Genomic DNA, 26,503 nt, shown 5'->3' with positions numbered 1-26,503 from the left:
GAAGATGGGTGACATTTTTGTCACCTTCCATAACACTGAAACTTCACTTAAACTGTTACTTAAACTAAACAGCATTTCTATCAAAGCTAAGGTTGTGTTTCTCTGTCTATCAACAATGTAAAAGAAGCGAGACAGTGGATGTTTTTGCTGATGAAGCTTCCTATTCAGAAACAGAACTGATAGAAGAAGAAGTGAGGTAATTTTGTTGTGGTTTTGTGCCAGGCTCATTGTACTTTTCCTACAATCTTTAGTGCCTCAGCTTATAATTACCATTTATGTGTCACTGTGGTGTGTTTGCTTGTTAGGAGCTTATAGATGTAGGTTCATGATGTATGGTATTATTCTGAATCTGTCTGTGGCAAGCCCTTTGTATGCTCTAGGAGAGCAATTATGACCTCATGGAAGGCCTGAAAAGACTGTTTTTAATGAATGTTTTATAAACATATTCAGCAAAGTCAGCCACTATACTCTTTTTCAATGCTTTTAGAAATAAAATGCTGTTACTAACACGAAAGTCTTCATATTAAGGCTGTGGTATGTCTCTCTTCTTTTTGATACTAATTAAAATTTGACTTCTTGTTACACTTAATCACCATCAAGCCACTCATTGTATTAACTGACTTCATTGTAAAATGCATGACTTCGCTCAAGGAAAAGTCCTGAAGGGTACACATTCCCCATTTGTATTCTGTATCTGTTCAGTTACTCAAGGAGAGCTGGGAAGTGTGTGGTTTTAATAAATAGCTCCATTAGGCTATGGATTTTACTTTTTAAATTGCCTTGATTTAATGGATTTCAGGATATTGCTAACAAATATCACTCCTTGAAAACAGACCATTTACATTGGGAAAAAAGGTGGGGCTTGATTAATTACTGAAAGTAATGGTCTAATTAATAGCCTAAGATAGTAGAAGATATCACTGCTTGATCAAAAAAATCTCTTTAACTCAGTCTAATTTCTTCCCATTACATCTCTAACTATAACTCTTTCCACTGCTGTTTTGGTACAGCTCCATAGGCTGAGGGTTAAAAGAATTTTTGAATTACAAACCAATTTTTTTTCTAGTTGTTGGAACCTCTGTAAGTACTAATGATGTAGATTTTCACCTGGTTACAGTCTCAGCACCACACATGAATCTATCACTTATTGACTAGCCTATATATAACAGACATCCCCAAATCTAATAATAGTTAACAGTGCTACATGGTAATTATAACATCCAGATTGTGGACTTTCCTACAAACAAGAGTGCTACCTCTAGAGAGAATGCAATCTCTAAGAAATATGTAAAAACCTATTCATATGAGAAAGAAATGCACAATTAAACTGCACTATTAATGAGTTCTTAGCTTTATTGAGACAATATTATGTCAGCTATTCTTTTATTCACAGGTTGATACATTAATACACAAAATAACAATATTTTAATCCAGAAATTGTCAGGAAACAGACTATTGCATGGATAGTCATTACTGAGACATTGGAAACATTTCAGCCCATTTATCAAGAGTGTGGAGCAAGTCAAATCATACATGTAAACAAACTATACGTTATCAAGAAGTTATCTCAGAAAATTTATTCCCCCTAAAAATGTATGTAATAAAATGATTTGCTCCAAACCAGTATCATGCAGCATATTTTATAACTAATAGAAAAGCTAAAGTTCAACTGAGCTGCTTTTTGACTAACGTTACAGGAATTGTGAAGCAGCAGATAGACAGCCATATCAAAGATCCAGATCAACAGAGCAACGTCCTGTGCTAGAGCGGACCAACTCCCGCTCCCGATCCACAGAGCGTCCTGACTCAAACCTCATCAGGTCGATGCCTTCATTAATGACTGGAAGATCTGCCCCTCCTTCACCTGCCTTACCGAGGTGAAACAGACAAATCAATCGGACTAAACCCTTCTGCCCCACCAGATCACCATTTTATTTTCCCAGTAGCTGATTGGTATCGCCTCATCCTTAGCCGATCACTAGCAGCAATAGATACTAACCCTTTCAGTGTGAACACACTATTTATATTCTACTCTGGATATAATGGTGTGACTACCATTGCAAATTGCTTGCTGACAATATTTAACTACGTTTGTTTATGATTTCTCATTTGTCAGGAATCCTGGATGGTTTCCACATAAAGCACCTCATAACTATCATATTCTTCTCTTACAGAATGAGAAATTATTTGTGTTCATCAGACATTGCTTATGGAACATCATAACATCAAATGAAACTATTTTTTTTAAAAAAAAAAAGTTTCTTTAGTTGCACTGTACTAACTTTGTCTATTATTTATCATTTTAACCACCATTTTCTCTGACTACATTTTACTGTGCCATAGTCTGTACTGTTCCTGTTTGAGTACCCCTTATTGATATTTTGAGGATTTCTATACATTAGTCTTAGCTTAAACAAACATAATACAATAAAAAGATGAGGACATTCTGGTCTAGATCGTGTTCAGGAAAGCCTCTCTGTATTTTAGAACTGCAGAATACATTCTTTTGTTTTCTGAAAGTTAGAGTTAGTGTCATCAAATCCCCAGTGAAAATTAAGTCAAATATCATTGTCTTTTCTCAGTTCATTACTCTGTTTAGAAAAATTAATGTAATCTCACTGCAAATCAATGGTAATTTTTAAAAATACAAGCTGAGTAAAGATAATTGAATTTGACTTGTGAATAAATTTATGTGTATGTGGCTATTATATCCATATGCACGTGAATATGCACACAACATATTTTCTGGCTTGACTCTATGAAAAAGCATCTTATGGAAGCATCCTCAGCCTCAATTTGGCTTCCTTTTAATGGAGAGATTTCTCTTTTTAATCAGGTCTTTTTCTGAATAGAGATAATAGTTTCCCTCTGGGACTGCAAGGGTCCCAAGTGATGTAAAATCTACTTAGTTACGTTATCAGTTCTTGAGGATATTTAAGAATGACTTTGTCGTTTAATGGCTGTGGTTTGTTTTGATATGTGTCTCATAGGTCACATCCTCGAACGGGGTCTGTCCAGACAAGTCCCTCAAGTACTCCAGTAGTAGGGCGAAGGGGCAGGCAGCTACCGCAGCTCCCGCCAAAGGGGACGTTGGAGAGAAGTAAGTGGATGGTTTTCTCCCTAATGACGGTGCCAAATTGCTCATGAAGGTCGATTGTATTCGTTATTTTTCTTTTGTGATTGCACTTGAAATCTCTTGAGTTTTTGTGTACAGAGTTGGGATTTGGTAATGGTATTGCATTTTGTACTGTTTTCTTCTATTATGTTTTAACATCTACGGTACTCTTGGCTGACATGAATAATTAGCAGTATAATGCACACAAAACAAGGTGAACTATTAGCAAGATCCTATTCATTTTGAAGTCAGTAGATGTTTGGTCATTGACCTCAACAGGCACAGGAAATGAGTATGTGGCTAGTGACAAATTTCTGGCTCTTTTGGGAGTCAGGAACCTAGTTGATAATTTGTGGGCTGACATGGAGTGTATTACAGAATGCTGATATAAAACCTCTGCATCTTGAAACAGGAAGAGCAAGAAGACAGGTAATGATCTTTAAAATAAGAAATGTCAGATATTTCATGATTCATGTTTTACTGGTACTGTAATTTTGCTTACCTTTAATGTCTATTAAAAGCACTGCTTGATGGAGATATTTTCTGAAATGTTTAGAAGCAAAGGTATACAAGTGCATTCTTGACAGCAAATACATTTCCACACTTCTGTTTTTAGTAACTAGATGTGCTGTGCAAAATCAGTCTAAATGGACATATACACTCCTTTTTTTGATCCTTCTTAACATGTATATTGTGTCTTTAAAAAATTCTGTTGTTTTTAACCCCTGTGCTTTGGTTCCTTTTTTTTTTTTTTGTTTTTGTTTTTGTTTTGTTTGTTTTGTTTTTGTGACTTTCCGTAGACAATGGAGACAAGGAGATAGAGTCTTATGAAGGTCTGTACATAAAGAAGGGCTTGTTTTTCACATGAAAGCCTTTTTTCAGAGGCTGTATAGGGAAAAACAAACCCAGCTGCAATTGATGTTACTTGATTGCACAGACATAGTCAGAATTATTGTCATAATGACTTAGTCTTTATTTTTAGACCTGTGGCTCATAAATTCTACAGGATTCTGTATGGAAAAAAGACAATATAAATAATGCTATCTAAATATGATTGTCATGAGAAAAGTACCTGGACATGTACCCATTTTTAAAAACCTAGCTTTTACACTATGGCAAAGAAAAGCATTTCAGTAGTTATGTAGGCACATTTCCTGGATTAGCAGATGTTCAGGCACATGTTTCTATATAAGCATTGGAGGACATTTGAAATGTTTTATGCTAGCCATTCATTTAATCAGAATGTTTTTATTCCAAATATTTTATAGTGTGATACATTTGCTGAATTAGTAGGTAATTTGCAAATATTATGGGAAAAAAATATTCAATTGAAGTAGTCTTTCAAAAAGTTAAAATATTTTTGCTTAAAATAAAATCCCCTTATACTTTACAGTATTAAAACAATTTAATTTGCTTAATAGCAAGCCACAAGATATCAATTGCAGTCCTTGGTTATACCACTGAGGGTCTTTATGTAGTATTACTGTGTTTGTCTCATCTGACTTTTTAATTTAGTATTTCTGATATTTACAATATTTATTTCCATTTTGGAAACAAAACTTCATGAAAAGAAAACTCTTGTTTTCTCGGATCATCACTCTTCTTATATTAATTTCTTTGTCACCTTATGTGTTGTGAATTGCTTATATAAAATAGAGTCTAGATATTCCAGGAAGTAATCACATCTAATCACATGATGTTTGCTGTCATTGCTGTATATGCTTTTATGTTTTACCACTCTTCCCTACTCTTTGCTTAGTATATCTATTTAGACTGTAAGCTCCTCAGAGCAGCAATTTTGAAGTGCTGTCCTTTTGCTGTGTTTGATTAGAGAGGGCAAAAATCTTATTTATTATTTATATCATGAGTTCTATAGAGAGAAATGTAATAAATACAGTAAAATAACTAATTTTTATAGGAATTATAGAATTGTTTCCTCTGGTAAGTATTGCTGGGACTTGAGGAAATCTCTTTTTACTTGTAAACTGAGTAATATTTTCCTTTTACTTTTTCTTTTGGAAAAAGTAGTCTTTTGGAAAATCTGGGTTATGGAAAATTGTCAGATCCACAGATTCTGATGTTCTGATATACAACCAAAGCATCATAAGTATCATCAAGATACAATAAAAAGATGCATTTCATATTGAACTTACACATACAAAGATGGTAAACACTCTTAAAAACCTAATCCATAGCTACAGCTTTCATAGAGCATCCTATATAATTTTCTGTCATGAATTAAGAGCTCATATTCTAATACCAATAGAGTTTTTCTTTGAGGATTTTCCTGTCCTTCTCTAGGATCTTCTAATAATTTTCTTTAAAGGGAGTAATAATTTTTTTTTAAAAGGATAGTGCTCTGCAAGAACAGCAGATTACTTAACTTTGTTCAGTGGCAGAAATAATTAAGATTAATAGCAGTCTTTTTACTGTGGAGAATTGAATTTTACAGAAAGTTATTTTAGGCAAAGGAAGTACTAGTTACAAAAACTGAAATTTAATAGAATTGGAAACACTGACTATCACAGAAGGAACTTATGTTAATATTTAGCAAATATAGCACCGAGTAAACCTGCAAGTTTTGTAGATATTTGGGTAAGTTTTAATGCCTTTTATTAAGCCCCAGTGATAATCAAAACTTTTTTTATGTGTTTGTGGAGGCTATATGACCATACCTAAAAATGTTGTCACAGAGTAGTCCTTTCTATCTTACAGAACACATAATAGACTCAAATGAGAAAGATGTTTCTATATTGCAGGGAACGTGCTGTGAAGGTTCAACTTTCTGTATTTTGAAATCAAGGATTTAATTGTCAACTAGATAAAGTTAAAATCAAACTGATGAAAAGAGTTAGTTAAAGGTACCTTATAGGCAATGATGAATTGGAAGTCATCCTAGCTTTGTAAAACAGAAAAAGAAAGAAGGAAAAACTGATCTGTAGCAGACTCCTACCGTGGGCTCATTTAGTTTGCATACATTTGAATAATTTGTATTTCTTACAAGGTTGTATCTGCATACCTTTTCTTTAAATGTTGTACAAATGCCAGAACTCAAGTAGGAAGAAGGGAGTAATTTGCTGCTGGAGATAGTTTTTTGTTACAGGGCAGCATTGATTAGAATGTGGAATATGGTGTGCTTATGGCTGTGACTAGAAATGGAAGGGAAGGAATCTACAGGGAAAAACCCCAATCCTTTGGGTAATTGCTTTCCAAATTAGGATCAGAAGTAAAAAACATTGATTTGGGGTAGATTTAGTTCCATGAGCTGTGTTATGTGGTTGGGAGTCTTTGCTCCAGGACAAGAAGGTTCCTCTTGAATACTTTATTTCAAAATAGCCCAAACTGTTTGCTTTCAAGAGAGCTGCCTGGGAGTAGCTGTGAAGGACCACACCTATCTGTGTTGTACTGATTCAAACATTTTAATCAGTGTCCCACATGCTCAGTAGAACATACAATATCCTTAGTTATGTTGCATTTACAGCCTTTTATGGTTATGATATTTTTGCTAATTCCTTAGGTTGCAACTACTGTGTTTATTGCAGTATCAGATTTGCCTGTTGAGAGGAATGACTGGGTATTTCTGAAATGCATGTCATTGTCTCGTATACCCAGACTATACCTTAGCATCTAGGCAGTCTGCGTTTTGCTTTAGAGTTTATTACTTTGGTGTATTTTCATGTTATGTGGCTTGAAAATAATTCTGAAAAGATGTCTGAGACCACTGAACAAATTTTCACTAATGAAATGCCAGAAGACTTTTTTTTTCAGCTAAACTTTTGCTTGTATATTTTTAAATTACACGAGAGATAGAAATATCTTGTTGAAATGAACATTTGTAGAAAGTGTTGTTAAATTGAATTTGGTTTTAGTGCTAGCATGTTGATGTACTCTCAAGTGTTCTGTACTTTTTGCACTGGTTGACAAGAAGTGAAAAGTGCAGTATTTATATTTCTTACGGGTTAGCATTATATTTTATTTATATGTGGCTACAATGTATTTCTTTCACCTTACTCACCCTGGCAGAAGGATGAAATCACTGATCACTTGCTCCTAATTAAAATGGAACACCATAAAGTGAAAGTATTCAGTATTCACCCTTTCAGTTCATTGTTAGTTACTAATCAGAGAGAGAGAGCACTTTTTCCTGATATAGGTTTTTACTTTTCCTTTTAAAAACAAGCTCTTTCTTTCTTCTTTTCACAAAAACATCCCCCAAGTATTCACCCAACATTAAAAAAAAAAAGAAAATCGTGTTAGGCTAAACAGATGTAATAAAACCTTAGAATTTGGAAATGAAGTGCTCAGAAATTTAACAAATCATAGAGCTCAGTAAGGATTTGCCTTTCTATTTATGCTCTATCATAAAGACTTGAATTATATGATCTCATAATAATCTTGTGTCTTGGGAAAATTATTTCAGAACCTGTTAGGCCTGAAATTAATGCTGATTAACTGTCCTCTCTTAACTTCAGGTGTGGGTAATCTTTTTCCAGAATAAAATTAGATATTAAAATTAGCAGGAATATGGGATTAATAGGAATACTTGATTAAGTTTAATCAGGGATAGCTAGAAGCCATTAGTTAGGGTTTGAATCTCTCAGATACAGACTGAAATCTCTAAAAGGGACAGATGTGTAGTGACTAACACCTTTCCAACTCATGCAGTCTGGAGTGGAAGCTACAGAGACATTCTGATGGTTAGGAAGGCACAGATTCTACTGACAGAAGTGCATGCCATTTATTTTAAGGGGTTTTATTTCATTTAGAATGCAATTTCATTAAATGGGAATTCATTTTGCAAAATGAAAAGGAATCTTATTGTGTTTTACACAGCCCTACCCTAGTTTGATGGGAGACACAGAAAGGTGGTTATAATGCAGAAAACCGGAATTAAGACTGGTCATAATTCAGTCATAGTCTATCAGCTATGATTTTGCAGGGTTTTAAAAATATATGGCATATGGATATTTTGTTTTATAAAAGTGATTGATCACATGTATAAAATATAGGATATGATCTTAGATTACTTCAACTTGGCTGTGAAGTAATCTAGACTTGATGTCTTAGGCAAACACAGCAGCCCAAAAAAATGGAAATAAAGAGCTTTGCACCATCCTTTTTTGTGTGACTGCTTCTGTGGTACTGGCCTTCATACTTGCACAGTGTAACTTGCATTTTGTGTGCTTGACAGCAAAGTAAACAGAATAGGTTAGTTAACATCTGTAAGGCTTCCTTAGGATACTTTCTGAGTCTACTCTTGGGTTTTGATTTCAACTACGATTTTGCAAAAATACACCTTTGGGTTTTGACTGTGGATGCTCAGTTCACTGCCCTGAGAGGCAGCAGACCTTGAGGAGTATTAAAATATTTAAGCTGCATTGGTACAATTTCCATAGAAAAACTTGAACAAACGTTACCTATAACCTAGAGTTTAAAGTGCTTACTTAAAAATTCTGATCTTTCAGGGGAAGTAATAGCTTATAAATTTCTCTTGGATTGGCAAGAAAAGAAATGAAGCAGCTTTATGAAATTTGAAGATCTTGCTGTATAGGTCGGAGACTACAAAGGGCATAGAAGGAAAATGACTGAGAAGTCATACAACTGTGCTTATGACAGCCATTATTCATTTACCTTTCAGGGTACCTACATACCAAAAACATTTTAATTCAACTCTACTGAAAATGGTTTTTTAAAATCTTAGGCACATCTTCTACATATATATATTTTTTTTTTTATGAGAGAAGGTTGACAGTATAGATTACATCCCTGCTGCATATTTTAATAGAAATTTTCAATGTCCTGATTTCAATTGGAATTTAAATGTCCTGGTTTTATCATGGAGTTGGAGAGCAGAAATCTAAGTACAGAGTAGTTTGCATTGCACTGCATTGATTATAGCCTGAATTTCTCTGTTAACGACCCTCCTTGAAACAGTAATTTTAAAATTATTATTACATGCTAGCTAAACATAAAGTCAAATAATTCAATGAACTATTTAATTGAACATAAATGTATACATGTAATGAGAGAACTGGAAAGAATTCTAGAAACAGAGAACATGAAAAATCAATAAGCAATCAAAATCTGAGCCTTGAAAAACTACACATATTGCATCACATCAAAGCTGTTTAATAAATAATTGACATTTAAATTAAAGCAGGCATATGGTAAATCAGCAATTCAGTTTGAAACTCTTAAATATTATTACTGTTGTTACCCTCATGAGCTTTGTCACTAAAGAAAGCTCATGGTACTTTATTAATGACATTAAAAATATATTGGTGTTTCTTATCATTAATAGCACTTTCACTGTTGTTTCCAAGAGTATTCTCCAGTATCTAAATATGCTCTAGGCAACTGTAGGTACTAGTGGAAAATGTCTTTCTTTTTGTGTTCTAACTACTCTGAAATCCAGATAAAAAAAGCATATTATCTGGCAAATGTGGGATATTTTTTCCAAAGCTGAAAAAGCATTTGCTTTGTTTCTTCTGCTCTTTTTAGGTACCAAGTATGTCCACTAGTTTATGATTAATATACAATTTTAAATATGGTGTTTGAGAATGGAAGCTTGGGCTTTTTTCCCAGATAAACTAAAATAAAGCCAAGCAGAAGATTTAAACTAATTATCTACCAATCTCTGTCTGTTTTCTCTGCTTTGCTAGTTATTTTCTGCTTTCCAGTGCTTAAAAGTTTAGTAAGAAATTGGTGACAAAGAACATTAAGGGCTGCATATGAGCATCATTACTTGCAGAAAGATCTCATTGGAATTAGCTAAAGATATAAATGAAAAATAGCACAACAATTTATTTCATCTTTGCTTCACTAAAAAAATCATTTCTGCCACAGGCTGAGGGTTTGTATGTTATTGTGGATGTCTTTTGTTTGATGTTTTTATTTTATTTGAACAGCTTGTAACAAAGCATGCGTGTTTTGTCTTGCTTTTTCTCCCTATCCCATCCCTTGCTTATCTAATGCAGCAGGAGCTGAAGAAAACAAGGATGCTGGAGTTGAGGAGGCAGAGGTTGAGGCAGGTCTGTCTGACCACAAGTGCCTATCTCCTTTAGATATGTTTTCCCCTGAGTATATAGGGAAGATTTACCAGCTAGCTTGTAAATATATTGAACATAAAAAACCCCCACAGAATATTTATATAATTTATATTCTTTTATGAAAGAACAATACAAACAAATTAATTGAGTTTATTTGCCAGTTGTGAATGCTTAAGATAATTGTGAAAAAAAATACCCAACTATTTTATTCTTTTTATTCTTTTTTATGAAGTTACTCTGTCTCTATGCTCAAGTAACAGCCTTGGCAGATCTGGGTGGGTACCTCTTAGATGTGGTACTTTGCATTAATAATTTTTACACGCAGGGAAGTAAATTATTTTGTATCATGACAGGTTTTTTTCCCCTTAGTTTGTGTTAGCAGACTGATGCTGGACAAAAATAGTAGGCAACTGCATTAGGTAGAAATACTTCAACCATTTGGTATGATGTCCTCCATCCTGCTTGGAATACAGTTGGTAGTGTGATGACAACCAACAGTTCATGATCAAATCAAACAGTTGCAAATACTTTTTTCCATTCAAATACGATATGTTTAAAACATAAATTTAACTTCTAACTTCAGGGAACACCCAGTACTGGTTCAAAGATATGCAGAGATCTAAAGATATAATTTCTCTGTTCTTCAGGTTCCTTTTCAAAGGAAGAATCATAAATGCATACATTTGCATTTATATGCCTTTTTAATAGGTTACATTCTGTTGTCCATAACGAATTAACAGTTAATAATTGCCAAAAATTGGCAGAAGCCTGGTGCACAAAAAAAAAGATGAGTGGATCAAGAAACACATTTCACATGCCTAAGATGCTAAATGCTGCTTAAAAGTGTGTCTGAATCCTGTGCCCAGAACCTTCTTCCCATTGAAGAGAAGAAAATGCAGATTAGTATTTTTTTCTATGAAGAAAAGTCAGGAGTAATTACTGTGATGGGATTCATTACTTGTTCAAAACACTGGATGCTAGAGTAATTTCACAATTTCAGTGGTGGAAAGTAGGTTTACTTTTTTTGAATTTTAGTTCTCACTTAGGCATCCAAATTGTCCTTTAAGATCTTTGCCTTCCCATTTTTTGCTATAGTACAGTTTACTTTTTTATTGCTTTGTTAAGATTCTGTCTCTGCGGTGTTCAGTGTGCTGTGTGCTGTTCTCTCTGTGTGTTTTGTGGTAGCTCTAGCCTAGTGCATGGAGTTTTGCTCACATAGCTTGCAACAGTTTTGTGTGTGCTTGTAGTTACCTTGTTCTTCATAGTACCTGTTCCTACTGTTAATCATCATTGTCTGTTTTTAATGTTGTAAAGACTGTGAGGAAAAACATCAAACCCCACCTGTTAATGGGCGAAAAGGCAAGTTGATTATGATATTGCTTATGAATTGTGGGTGCTTGAGAAATTTAATTTTATTTTTTGCTGCATGTGTGTGTGTTGCATAGTTCTACTAGCTCAAAATTAGTAAGTTCACATATGTTCAATTCCAGTGTGTTGTTTTACTTCTTGGATATAATTATTTTCAACTGAGGTTTAAAAATATTTATCGGAATCAAAACCTCCAGATGTTTATGTTTTTGCAGCTAACTGTATTACTGAAGATAGAGTTTGCACTAGGCTGATATGTGATCAGGTTGGCTATGGGAGTGGGTTTCTATTTCTTCTTATTTTGGAATTCCTAGGCTGCTTTGCCCTAAGAGGCCAAATAAAGTTTGCAGACACCTGCAAAATTGTCTGCATTATCTTCCACTTTTTACCAGGTCTATATTCTTTTACATTGCTTGGATATTTTACAAGCTCGGCACTTTTTAATGTGACTAGAAAAAATTGACCATTTTCATTATCATATACTTTTAGAGAAAGGCTTATGTTATTTACAGTCATTTCTATTGTCTAGTTTGTAGTCCTGCTTGAGCTTCTTTTTCAAATTCTGTAGAAATAAGCTTAATTTAAAGCACTAAAATGTTAACACGGAGATTTAGGTTTCTTATCTAAAAATTAGAACAAGAAAGTTACAATGAACAACCATAGCTTACTTTGAAGTTTTATTTGAGTTCATGCTTCTAAACTGCTTAGATAATTTTGGAGAAGTATGTTATTACTTTTCCATGTACTTCTAAGACCCTATTACGTGTATATTTTGTGTCATTGGTGTCTTCTGCCAGTGAATGAAATATGAACTAGTTAGTGTTTTGGATTTATTAAAATTTGGGTACTCACTCTTACAGTTCCATCTCTACAGGAGCCTGCAGGGGGTACAAACGCAGTTACACTGTCATGGACCATTCCTGTCTATTCCCCAGAACAACTTAGCAGATGGAATACAGATACCAGCAGAGAAGGGATTCTATTTTGCCTGTGCCAGTTTCTTGTCTGGGAAGGACAGCCACACCATTTTTAATGTCTCTCATACCAAGTGTAGGCGACCAAGTGGAGTGCCTTTGCAGAGAAGGGGGCGTGTCACCAGCCTGAGGGGTCACCTTGCTTGCTCTGGTGGCTCTGCCAGCATAGTCCTGAATGAATTCAAATCTGAGAGTTTGCTGTTTTAACTGCAATCTGTGCTACTAACCAGATAGTTCAGTGTCATACTTTTAAGATTTAAATTCCAGTCATAGTAAGATTGAAGACTTTTGCCACTGACCTGGCAAAGCTGACAAAACAATTAATAGTGATTTCGTCAGGCTAAAGTTGGTTTTGTTCTTGGTTTATCTCCCACTTCTTCAACAAAACCATTATTTTATACACTTATAGAGCCTGAAAGATGTAGATTGCACAATAAACTGCTAACCTCTATTTAGATAGTTTGTTTCATACTTTTATTAAGTTGTATAAGGCATCCATTTTATGTTTTAGAAGTTTTTTTTCTGCAGAGCTCTTATTCTCCAAAAGAATGATCAGTGTCTACTATTGATTTTCAAATATTTATTACCCAAACTGTCATCCTTTTCCAATGTTCCTGAGGTCTTTAGCGTTTCCCTTTCATGTATTTTGTATGACCTCTTTTAATCATTTGAGTTTGTGGGAAAAGGATCCAGGTAATTCTGGCCTTTACTGTCCTAATTTAGGGTGCATAGAAGATGATGTAGTTATCAAAGCAAAATTTTAAGCTTTTCATATTCCCTCAGTCTTCAGTGAGGGAATATGAAAAGCTTAAAATTTTATAGGATTACATTACAGCTTTGTCTATATTATGGGAATTAGGAATGCTTTGCAGTTCTCATCTCCCAGACTGAGAAGTGTCTGGAGTATATTTGTGTCTTGAGTTTATAGCGAGACAAGACCCAAGTCCCAGTCCTGCCCTTTCTGTGCACTCTTGTTTCCCCATGCATGGGGAACTGTTGTACAGTTTAGACACAATCTAAAGAATTTAGGTGACTGAAAGGCAAACAAGGCAGAACGGAGGGGCCCCAGTCAAAGAAATGATGACAGATGGACCTGCTTAGTTAAGTATTTGAACACTTGCAGAAGCAGTGTTCAAATACACTTTTTTGAAAACCAAGCAGGTTCCTGTCAGGCCAGAGGGCATTCTTATCTTGATGGCTGATCCGAGCATCTTTTTCCATTCTAAAACCATTTGGATTTGTGGAATTGGGGCCTACACTTTGCCTGAACTACTGAACAGGACTGCTGTGAGTCTCCTAGGTGCTTTCTCTTCCTCTGGCTCACTGACTCCAGACTTCACTAAAAGACCACAACAGCTTCTGAATTTTGCATGAGAAATTATACTGGATGGGTTTTACGTGAGCTGTAAGAATACTTAACATATTCCTATGTGTTATGAGTACCTAGAGAAACACTGCATTTTAATTAAATTCTAGTTCAAGCAAAGTAAGGTTTAAATAAAGACCTGGTTAGATTGTGCTAGTTGTGGACCGGCACATAACTTCAATTTGCATGCTGGGAAAGGAGTGAAATTAGAATAACCCCACAATACAATAACACAAACCAGGAAAAATGAAGTACCAGTAAAATGCTCTAGAATGAGTAACCTACATTCTGCTAAAATTCCTTATTATATAGGGGGCTATTTTACAAATTTAGCTCTAAAACTACCAGGGAAATGTTACAGATGAGAAAGAGTCTAGCTACTAACTTGTCCATAAATACCTTCAAATTTTGCTTATAATAAATTTGAGTTTTCATCTTTCAAAATTACATGGCGATTCCACATGGCATTTCTGAGGCTGGTATGTGACAATGGGATGTCATTTTATCTGCTAGACAAACACAGTTTGTCTGGTAACTAACCTAATGTTTCAGAAGTAATGCAGAAGAATGAAACGGGCCTTTTGGTGCAGACAGTATTTGCATGTCAAGATGCATGTACAACTTCCATGCAAATTTGAGCAATAAGAAAAATTTTATGTTATTAAGAGTAGTAATTGACATTCAGAAAAACCTAGATCTTTCTGAAGAAAGAAATATGTATTTTTCGTCTTTGTGTAAGCCATTTATTGTAATTCCTTTATTGGTTGGTATTACTGCTTACATCTATTGGCTTAGTTTCAGACCCCTTTTGTGAGCAGAATGACTTTTTTTACAATTTAGAATGGTACCATAAGCTTAAATCTTAGCACCTTGCAGAGCTTTTCTTTTTGTGTGGTGTGTTTGTGAGAGATATATAATCATATAATACAAAATTATCTTTCTGCTCAGAAAATGTTTGAGGATTTACAATAAGATTGCATCTTTTTCAATAAATATAAAAATAACATGGAAAGAAAATACTAAACCCTATATCAAGCTAAATCTTACCTTCTGCATTCTGCAGAATGAATTTGTAGGCTGTTCTTTTCTTTTATGCACAGAGTATTCCCTGACATCCAGGGCATGGAAATGCAAACTGAGGAGGCACTATGGAAAAGAGGTGTAGAGCAGAAGCTTGTTCTTTGCTCCATATTTATCTCCATATTTATTTTAGACATTACATAATTTTCTTTTTCTTTCTTTTAAAAAATTCATTATTCATTAAATTCTGAAGATATTTTGATTTTTATTGTATTTACCTATTGCAGCAGTATGAGGATTCCCATACCAGTTCCTCACTAAAAATCCATGTAGCCCAGTGTCTGGTCTTCAGTAGACCAGGTGTGGATGCTGAGGGAAAGGGAAATAAGCAGGACAAGTATTCCTGTATGGGAATAGTGTGGCCAGCAGGAGCAGGGAGTCATCCTTCCCCTGTACTCAGCACAGGTGAGGCTGCACCTTGAGTGCTGTGTCCAGTTCTGGGCCCTCAGTTTGGGAAGGACCTTGAGACGATTCTGCACATCCAGAGGAGGCAACGAGGCTGGTGAAGAGTCTGGAACTCTTCAAGTTCTATGAGGAACGACTGAGGGAGCTGGGGTTGTTTAGCCTGGGGAAGAGGAGACTCAGAGGTGACCTTATCACTCTCTACAACTCCCTGAAAGGTGGCTGTGGTCAGGTGTGGGTTGGTCTCTTTCTCCAGGCAGCAACTGACAGAACCAGAGGACACAATCTCAAGCTGTGCCAAGGGAAATATAGGTTGGATACTAGGAAAAAGTTTTTAATGGAAAGAGTGATGGAAAGAGGAATTGTCTGCCTGGTGAGGTGGTGGAGTCACCATCCCTGGATGCGTTTAAGAAAAGACTGGATGTGGCACTCAGTGCCATGGTCTAGTTGAGGTGTTGGGGCGTGGGTTGAACTTGATGATCTCAGAGGTCTCTTCCAACCTCGTCATTCTGTGAATTCTGTTCAAATGTGTAGTGAAGCTTATCCAGGATCCTGGCTGCCCAGTCTCCTATGCCTTGTGCCTCAGGAATCTGCATAAACAACAGTGGTATCTTTGCAGGGTGTCTTCATCTCCTTCAATGGTTCTCTGTGTTGTTTCTTCCTCCTTAAATGAGTCCTTTCAAAATGCCCCCGGAGTGCTTATCCAAACGAGGGACTTGGGGGAGCTGTCCTTCCAGATGTCCCAGAGGAGCCAATTGAGTGACCTCCCTCCAGCACAGCCTGCCGTGGTGCAGGCATTTAACCAGAAGAGGGAGCAAAGCTGCCGTATTTTAAAAACGTGAAAAAATATGTGAAACAAACAAACAACTCCTCCCCATGCCCCAAACAGTACTGGAAAAAAAAAAGTCTTGGTAGTGGCTGACAAATAATATCTTTGTGTTATTTAAATATACTTTACTAAATATTAATTTACTCATGTTTAATGTAACCTTAACTGACTGTTTTCTTCTCAGCCATCTGTAGGATTAATTTATTTTCTGGCATTTCTTCATGTTTTACAAATCCATTGTATTTATAAAAGTAGCAAGATGTTACTCTGATTTTTAGCTAAAGACAGGCTATGGCTTTATTGATTGATATTTCAACAAGGGCTCTCTGAGACCTTGGTTGAGTATATCTAATTTTTTTTATAAAAATAAGGAATAGAAGATTAAAATCAATTTATTCCTCATACAGAGAAATCCACTAGCAAAAAATTGAAAATATAAATTTAAAATATAATTGACTGAATTTGCAGGTAGAGAAGATTATAAGAAGAGATTGCTACTGGACTAGACTTAAGTGATTTGCAGTCACAAATAATGAATGTAGCCTTGGAGTCAGCTTGAAGAAAACATTTCTGGAGTAAGGAATAATCTACAGTGCATTATTTTTAATGTTAATAACAACAATATGAAATGTAGATATGTTGCAGTACGTTTTATTGCTGACGTGATGAGTTACATTGAAGTTCTTTTGATGTATTCCAACTGCAGCCTTGGGAAATGAAGCTCAGGGTTTGGGTATTGGGGATTTTTTTGTTTGTTTTTTACTTTTTTTGAAGAATGTGTATGTAGTTTAGTAAGAAAGATTAAATCAAAACAATAAATAATTGAGATGTCAGAAATGTCAGAAATTGTATCGGAACACTCTATTCATTAAAAATCATTATATAAGCCATTATTCAACAATTTCTTTATTTTAAAATTTTAGAACATTTCTTAGCATTCATTGGTTGATTTGGCACTAATTTGCAAACTATTTTCACATGAAGGTTGTGTGTACATATGTGTATGTGTGTCCCTGCCTCCCTGCCTTTATACTGTCCACACTTTATCAGCACTCAGGGCATAGTGTTAAGAAGCATTTAAGATTTTGAAGGAAAGACAGATCATCATGTCTCAGATAAATGCCTTGATCTCTAAGGTACAGAAACATTCTGTAAAGTATTCTTCCAGTGCTGGAGAAAAAAATGTAGATCAACTGTTACTGTGACAAAAGAGGAAGCTAAAAGATTATGTCCTCAGGTTGGCTGTGGGTTACCTGGGGAGGCAGGAGGTCTTGTTCTGTATTTGTCAGAGAAAGACTACGTGTGTCCCTCCTGTGCTCCTACGTGTGTTGGTTTTGGGTACTGGATGAGTTTTGTTCCTGTTACATCAGGGTAGGGAAGCATCAACACTGTTTTAATGAGGCACCTGAAGGTTCCTCTGGTGTAGGAACATCAGCAGTCTGGCATAAAATCTTGACTGCTGACTTTGTGTCACTTCGCCTTGGTGTCACTTGGCCTTGATGCCATTAAGCAGCACACTGGTGCTGCAAGGTGGGCCTGGATTCATTCCAGATACAATTCAGTACATCTGGGACAATTCATACATCACGGTTTGAAGCCATTTGCTTTCCCCTAGTAGAGGTTTGACACACTGAAAATATTTTTCTCTGTGTGAGCTCTAGAGACTGATGTTCTTTAATTTTCTTACGGACCTTGTTTCGCAAAAAGTAAGACTTGTATGCCATGAATTTAGTCTTAATTAATTCTTCTTCTTGCATCCTGCATGCATGAGTTGAGATCTTAAGTATATGATTCAAAACAGTTTCTCATCTTTTGACAGTTTATCCCACAGTTTTAATGACTTCCTATTGTGCTACATTGGTTTAAGAAGCACTAACCAAATCCACTTTTGACTTATTTTTACAGTAGTTGTCACCATATATTATTAATAACATAATTTCTTTCTGAGCATTCTTCATATAAAATTAAAAATAGAAAGAAGTTCTGAGTACCTTTAATACTTTTCATTTGCAGAAAAAGATGACTAAATTAAGTACGTCCTAATGAAAAAGAGAAGACTTCAAGTCTAAAACTAGAAATGCACTGATAAAAATTGGTTTCCAGAAATGTTAGGTGCTGAAAAAAAGATAAAACCTGAAGTGGATTTAATTGAAAAAAAAAAAAAAAAAAAAAAAAAAAAGATAATCCAGTAAAAGAGAAAATATAAAAATATGTTTCAAGTGAAGGGTAGTTGTGAGAAACACTATTACTGGTTGTAGTATTGAGGAAAGAAGAGAGGAGGCAAGTATTGGCGTAAGAGAAATCCTCATCATTAGTATCTGGTATTTTGCTGCATCATCTTGTACTTCTGCAGTTTGCTGCACCATTTACAATTCAACTGCAACATTCCTGGTGCTAAGCTGTCATGGTTAGAAATTCAGAAAAGCTGAAATATGCAACTATTCTTCTAATATATTATTTCCACATTTTAAATTTTTTCCATATTAAATATTCTAAACTAATCTAATATTCTAAAAGAAGTGTAAGAAATGCTGAGGTTGTACCTGACACTGTGTGCTGGAGCACACCAGGCCCCCTCTCCCAGGCAGCACAGGTGAGTGTCACTCTCACAGGGAATGGCACAACACCAAGTGTCACCCCAGCTGCATTATTCACTGTACTGTGTAGGTGCAACAATTCAAACTAAAGAAACAACTGCATCTAAAGATTGTCCTTTTCGTCCTGGTGGGAAAAATCTGCAGTGGGCACCAGTCAAATCCTTCTAGCCCTAAAGGTGCACCAGCTGGTTGAAAACTCTGACTCAAGAGTCCCATATTTTATGTAATCTACATAAGATCTCTTTGGATAAATATTTAATATTTTTTCATCTCTCTTTATACATAAGTCAAAGCTGATTATCACAACAGATGACAGGATAAAGTTTGTGTTATGGGAAGTGAGAGTGATAATAGGAGATTGATGATCTAGAAAATGTATGGTTTCTTTCACAATATTTACTATCTGACCAAAGTTGGCTTTGGTTAAAGCAACAAGGGAATAGATGGTGCTGCTTTGCCTTGGGGAAAAAAAAAAGATTTTAGAAACTACATTGTGCAAAGTACATTTTTAACTAAACTTATTTGTCTAACCAGAGAATTAGAGGGCAACACTGACATTTTGGCACTTCGAATAAGCATCAGCATCTTGTGCTAGTTCCCAAACAGAAAGCTGTCCTTTAAGCTTTCCTTAAAACATATTTTCTCATCTTTGTAAAACATAGAAATGGAAATGAAATTAGAAAATGTTGAAGAAAAGGTCAAATGTTTGGTTAATTCCAATGGGTAGATTTATTTTTATTTCTCAGTGGAAACAATAACCATTGTTAGAAAAACTCTTGCAATATTCTAGAAGTTAGTGAAGTTTTTGGCTTGATCTGGAGTACTGCCAAACCCCATATACTCAATCTAAATGTTGTACTTAACTGCTGATAAAACTAAACAGCCATTTGAATTTAATGCTGATATGCCATAAATTTAACTGAAGCTATAGAAAAGAGGTAATTTGGAACCTTTTCTGGAAGTGTCTGCATGCTCATGCTATGACTTTCCTCAAAAACATACAGTAGCCTGTCTTGCTTTTTGTAATGTTGTTTTTTCTTTTTAAGGTTTACATGAGGCAAAAGTATTTATTCAAAGAATGATATTTTTATTTGATTTTTATTTCCTCGCTCTTGTCAGTTCAAACGTTATTACAGAGTGTTACTGAGAAGATTAACTATTTTCTAGATGCTGAGCTCTCAAAGAATTATCAAGGTTTAGTAAAGTTTTTCTTTTGATAGGGAACTTTTTTATAATAAGTGACTTTGGTGGCTGAGACAACTACAGTTTTTATGTTCAGAACTAAACCAGGATGTCTGAAAAGGACACTCACCTAGAGTCAGAGAGAGTCTCTTCTAAAATTTGCATTAAAATAGCATGGAAAACAGTGGACTTCCTGATATTCTTCAGTGTTCTCTCGTATTTAGATTATTTGCTCTATATTATGAAAAATTCCTTTGGATTACTTTATGCCTACTTTTTATCTTATTCTAAGTACAATCTCCACTATTTGGCCTGAATTACTGTTAATGGTATTTTTGTCCAGCAGTGACTATTCCTTAAATTAAAAAGTTGTTTTAGTAAGGTCATTGAGTTTTTTGATTTGCAAATTAAGAAGATACTTCTGGACTCATTTGAGAAAAAAGAACATTTTATTGTGAACTGTGTATATTCGTAGAGAGAAAGAAAGAATCACATTCTCGCTAGGAATAATCATATTAGGATTTTATTTCCATGGTTTGGTAACAGAATGTTCTGTTTGAAATTTCTCATTTAGTACTCACTACACATGGTACTTCAAAGATGATAGAGTCTGTTTCAGCTTGCATATCTGTGGTGTCATGAAATCATTACAGTGACAGTGTACTTGAACGTACATTTCCACCCTTTTTTAAAATCCAAGCAGCCTTTTATAGGACAGCAGCCTATATGGACCATCAACAGCCACAGAGAAAAGGCTGCAGGATGCACACAGATAACACTTTCACAAGTTTACATTTTGAATGTTAGATATCCATCCATTTTCTTGCAAAAGGAAAATTAATAATAATAATAATAATAATAATAATAATAATAATAATAATAATAATAATAATAATAATAATAATAAAGGTGGTAGTAGTAGTAGTAGTAGTAGTAGTAGTAGTAGTAGTAGTAATGTTGTCATAATCTAAAATGCTTTGTGTCAGTTTACTTTGAATTGGTAAGATTAAAAATGTTTTCCATATCTGTCATATTATTCTCCATCACTGGCTATTTCTGTGACTGTAGAAGTGATAACATCTGGGGGCAATGGTTGTGAGGAGCTTTGCACTTTACACAATAAGCAAAGTAAGGAGATTCTTAACAGCCCAAAGCAAAAATGGAGCTTGGAGCATTGGATCTCTCCCATTAATTGGTGTAGATTTGGTTTTGCCATGAGATCCCAAAGGGTTTAAAATTGATAGTATTTATGCTAACTACCTATTTTGTCAGAAGAAAGAGAATTAAAGTGTAAAAATAAAAAAATTTACAACCTCCAAATGCTAACAGCACTCAAGTCTGGAGAATGTAGTTCTGTGGAGCACTGTACTTGATTCTGTCTGTAGCACTTTTCCTGAGCAGTTGCATCAGAAATGCCAGTTTCAGATACAGGACTAATTGGTGCAAAAGTTCTTATTGAGTAGTTTAATCTGCCCAAATTAAAGACTTAATTTAAATCAAGTTCCATGTTTTGAAAATAAATCTGAATGAGTTGTTAAAAACACTTTTTCAACTAAAATTAGGCATGCATGGTTGCTTGTTCAGGTTTTTTGTTTGTTTGCTTCTTTGTTTGTTTGTTAATTTGTTATGTTTGGTGGGTTATTTTTGTTAATTATATCTTTGCATAGACTTTTTTACCAAAATATTTCTAACTTCCTTTATAACTTACAGAAACACAATGATAATAAGAATCCATAGTAATAAGCTATACATATACTATAATCTATGTATAAACTATAAGCTATATATGTATTATAATCTATAGTAAGACACTATAGAATGTAGAACACTAGTTTTTAAGAATGGACCACATTATTGTGTAAACAAGCCCTGTTTTGTATGTCAGTTGTTAAATATTAAAGACAGCAGAATATTTGAAAAATTACATAGGCACTAACTTTTGAATAAGATGTTCTGTTCCAGAGTGTTTAAGATGTGTAATTATTCTCTTCACCCCAGGCCTCCAAGAACTAATCTAAATTTTATTGTTAATGATAATACATTTGTTTAGATTGACTTGTCCCAAATGATATTAGGTGTATTATAATGTAAGTTACATAATATTTCTGATTTTTTTTTTTTGATTTACACTAGAAGTTACATGGGAAGACCAGCAGAAAAAGGTGAATGGTACAATAACTGATGACAAACCATTGCCGAAAAAGAAACACCATTCTGAGACAGGTTTGTCAGGGTTTGGAAAACCACATGAAAGCATGAGACTATAAAACCACATTTCATGCTTTTGTAATGCGTGTGTGCTTTATGTACCTTATTTTTTCACTTTGGTGTGAAATATTTAGCATGTAGAGACCATTTAGGTGATATAGTTTTGTTTTAGAATAGCCAAAATAGATCTGCTTTTGTAAACAATTGTGTTAGAATGCACATACATTAGAAAAGAAGTGTTCTGGCACAGTATTAGACATATTTTGCTTTTAGTTTTGAATTTTGTTATGACTTAAGAAGTTTGTGCAAGCCTCAGGAATCCAAGTATAATCTATGCTGATTCTTATTTAGTTGACCAAACCAAGGTATCTACTGCATGTATGGTGAGAAAATCATCTTCTACAGGCTTAAATCTGAAACCTTCTTTCACCATCACACAAGGCACAAATAATGTTCCAGTGTAATTTTTTATGCAAGCTGCAGTTTGTATCTTCATACTTGGAAATTCTCAAATCTAAAAAATCTCTTCTTTCCTCCATTCTGTACACAAATGGATTTCTTCTGAAACTAAAAACTGTCAAAAACTTTTTTTCACCCCAAATGGCAAGTTCAATTATTCAGCTATCTTTGTTCCTACAAATGCATAGCAATAAAATGTAAACGTAGTAATAATAGCGATGATGATAATAATAGTGTTGTTCTGTCTTCACAATCAGAGAATAAAAGGTCCTAATCACATTAATTTATACACTTGCAAAGGGCAAGCACACTTTTAGGAGTAGAGAAGGTAAGGAGGAGAGAAGGAAGGGGAAGGGAAAGGAAAGGGAAATGGGATCTTTATATTGCAGGTTTCATCCTGTATTTAAAGACTGATCGAATCTACTCAAGTGAATGGGATTTTTCAGTTGCAAGAACATCTTGGTTCAGTTTTGTATTGCAAATAACTCTATTGGGCATATTAGTTGTCTCACTCTAATAACAACCCTTCTCCCAGTTGCACAAATTAAAATTTACAAGATTGGCTGGCTGTGTCACCTCCTAAATTAATAATGTAATCTCACCTAAATTATAATATATTACTGATAATATCCAAACTTTTTGCTGAAGTTCAACTATTGTACAGCTGAAAGTACCAGACTCAGAACTGAAGAAAACCAGTGAAATCTGTCTTGATTCTAACCCTGGAATTAGACAACCTAGTATTAAAAATCCAGATGTGCCCTTGCATTTCCTGTTCCCCAACTTTTTGATGCTTCAGAAGAAGTTGCAGGATAAAACAAATGCTGTTTATAACAGTCAGGATCAGAATATCATATATCTTCTTTTCTAGCTGTTTTAACTGTTGCGCGATAGATTCAAAATACAGTGTCTACACTCTTGTCTTTCCAGGGAGAGTTGAGCACAATAGTGCCTCTGCCCTGACTTTTCCCTTATGTTGTATCTAGGTAGGAACATTAACTCCATTTTCCAGCTGAGGTGGGCTTAAGACTGTGTTCTAGACATATAATTCATTTATAGTTATTGGCAGTACTTTTAGGGCCTCTTTCTCCATATTTTAGAAAGAGGTACCATATTTTTTAGATGGGTTATTCTACATTTTGGAACATGAGTAAAATCTTATAATTGAAAGACAAAAACAGGCAGAAGAATAGAAATCGGAATAAAATATGGCAACAAAAAGTTCTCACTTTATAGGTGTTCTGTATATTAAAATGGTAGTCATCTGATTTCTACCTATTTTTCTGTCTGGAAGAGAACCGGTGATCTCCAGTCAGAATTGGTTTGGAAAGCCACAGTCACCATTATCAAAATCTAGAACAGATAAAAGTTAAGTAAAAGTTGTGTTCTTCACTTTACAGTCTTAAGTCTTTCTGTGAGGGCTGATGCCTGATAAGAGCATAACTTCTGTTTTAATTTGCATTATCAGTAATGTTTGTAATCAGTAATGCATGGGGTAGTGATACCCGAGGCAGAGACGTTGAGGTGCTTCTGAACAAGCTGCAATGGGCCTCAAATGGCACATCCCTACATGCCTCAGATGCTTTTCCAAACTGAATCTTTCAAAGAGCTTTATGTACTTCTGCGGTAGGAGTGGAGTAATGCAACTTCCAGGACTGGCATAATCTGCCATGCGTGCACACCACTGTTCCCTATAGACATCCCTGTATCATTTCAGTTACCTTTCAAGGCATAGCAGTCAGGACATCTAGAAGAGGGTGCCACAACACTGTACACACGTCGGGATGTTGAGTTATATTGTATATATGACCATGATCTAATCGTGATGCAGCCTGACAGAAGCTACCTAAGGAAGCTTCAAATTCCTTGAACCCTTACAATTTAGGATTTACCCTCTGCACAGGACTGCACCTTCTTTCATCTGTGAATGCTCTAAATGTTGGGTCTGCACAGAAGACAGTGAAGAGATACTAATGAAACTTAGTTCCTGAATTCAGAGGGTGCAATGGAGGCAAGAAGGAATAGGGACACCTCATATTCCCCAGTTTTGATTGCCTTTTCACCTGTTGATGAATTTTCTGATTTGATCTGTTATGAAAGCTTATACTGTCTTTAAGTGCATTTTGTCTGTTAAGAATTTAACCTAACCAGTGCCATGGAAATAGCCATGGCAGTAGTATAGCTAAGAAAACCTCGGAGAACAAATAGGCATTGATTACATGAGTACCATGAGTGCAGAATTGAGATCTGTGAGCAAATGAATAGATAATAAAAGTGATTTCAAACCCCAGAAAATTAGCAGTAATACTGTACCTTGTAAAGCATTAATATTCTAGAAATATGCATGACTGGAAATGGGATTAGCAAATTTGTTGGAGGGGAATTGAAGGTCATTAAATTACATAGCAAAATTATTCTTGTGTTGCAGACTTTTCAATAGAGGTTGATGATAAGATTTCTCTTCCTGAATATCAGAAGCCAAAGTGATGGGTTTTTTTAACAGTGTTTTAAAATTTTAAGTTCTGATGAAATTTGCAGAATTAGTGTTAAGCATATTTCAAAGACTCAGTTTTATTTATGTAAAGATTTTGAAGGATTGGAAGGGTAAAACTGCAGATTCATAGGTAAGCATAGCATAAAAATTCAAGCTATATTTTGAATCTGTCCCCTTCCTTTAACTGATGTCAGTACTCTGTCAGAGAATACTGCATTCTAGACACCACTACATCAAAAAGCATGAGAAACAGTTACTTGTTCATCCCTGAGATTATTAAGTACCTTCAGCACTCACCACTGCATCTGAGCTGGAATAGATGGTATTTGAAAGAAAGTGAATAAAACTCTGGTCCTCTAATCAGATTTTGTTTTTCAGTGAAAAGAAAATAAAAAGAAATACAGGAGGCAAACATTTCCACGTGGTTTTGCATTTTATATATGAGGCCTTAAGAGAAGAAGTTGGAAAAGAAGGTTGTATGTAGAGAATGCGTCCTGTACTGATACGGATAAAACTAGGCAGGATACTGTTTTTCTTAAAAAGCAGTTCTTTTCATCAGTATCATCACTAGTGTCTTTTGACCCCATCAAAGTAATTAAAATGGGAAAGGACATAGTTTAGGGTACCATGGCAGAGATACTCATTTCTGTTCCATTTCACGATCCAAAATATTGGAAGCTGAATACAGCCTAGCAACCTGTGTCTCCATCCAGAGGTGACAATACAGAAACTGCCTTTGTAGGGTAGCAAAGAAGAGGATTGGCTTTCCCCTGTTTTTCCTACAGAGAGGTAGTAGATTTGATGGCTATTATGTGAAACACTCCTGTAATGGTTTCATTTTCACTGGCTGTTGAGCACATTGCAGTGTCATCAAATATCCAACCTTTACAACAGAAACTTTTGATTTCCAATGAGCAGTTGAAGAACAGAATGGTGAGAAAGTGCTGAACATATATTAATATTATTGAACAAAAGAACACAGGGTGGTTAAAATGGATTTATAAATCTTGGACTGGAATTAAGTAAAAATTGAGTGTTCTTGTAATTATTTTGGGGAAAGACATATTTCTGTAATATGGAAGTAAAAGAAATTCTTAGAGAAATCATAGCAATGGTAGGTTAAACACATCAGAAAATATAAAGTTAATGTATGCTTAAAAATGATAAGTCTTTATATGGGTAGATTTGCTTTCCATTTAAAGGGAATCATGCTTATTTTTATCTGTGGAACATTTAAGTCTCTCTCGTGGGTAGGACTGTGCCATGACACCTGCATAGACAAAGACTTTCACAAATCTAATGTTGTGTAATGAAAACTAATTGTAGCTTATCCATTACCATGAATTCAGTTGTAGTGTGAAAACAGTAGTCCAAAATCAT

The 26,503-nt window shown here is 34.9% G+C and overlaps 1 protein-coding gene across 50 annotated transcripts in view; it reads left to right on the top strand.

The window, feature by feature from the left end:
- The window catches only part of RIMS2 (regulating synaptic membrane exocytosis 2), a 443,516-nt gene that overhangs the window by 309,935 nt on the left and 107,078 nt on the right, over positions 1-26,503 (top strand). For 43 of the 50 annotated variants that reach the window (XM_058037275.1, XM_058037251.1, XM_058037219.1 and 40 more), the window contains 2 exons: positions 1,698-1,877; positions 2,991-3,100. In XM_058037275.1, coding sequence (XP_057893258.1) covers positions 1,698-1,877; positions 2,991-3,100 — 290 coding nt within the window. Of the gene's footprint in view, positions 1-1,697; positions 1,878-2,990; positions 3,101-3,915; positions 3,949-22,095; positions 22,186-26,503 lie in introns of all 50 variants that reach the window. The other 7 variants (XM_058037300.1, XM_058037235.1, XM_058037470.1 and 4 more) reach the window with 2 other exon arrangements.

The sequence above is a fragment of the Melospiza georgiana genome, chromosome 1, assembly GCF_028018845.1.
Source record: "Melospiza georgiana isolate bMelGeo1 chromosome 1, bMelGeo1.pri, whole genome shotgun sequence".
In the NCBI taxonomy this organism is placed as follows: domain Eukaryota; kingdom Metazoa; phylum Chordata; class Aves; order Passeriformes; family Passerellidae; genus Melospiza; species Melospiza georgiana.
The sequence above is the reverse complement of the archived record's forward strand: the minus strand, read 5'-3'. Positions and strand labels throughout refer to the sequence as shown.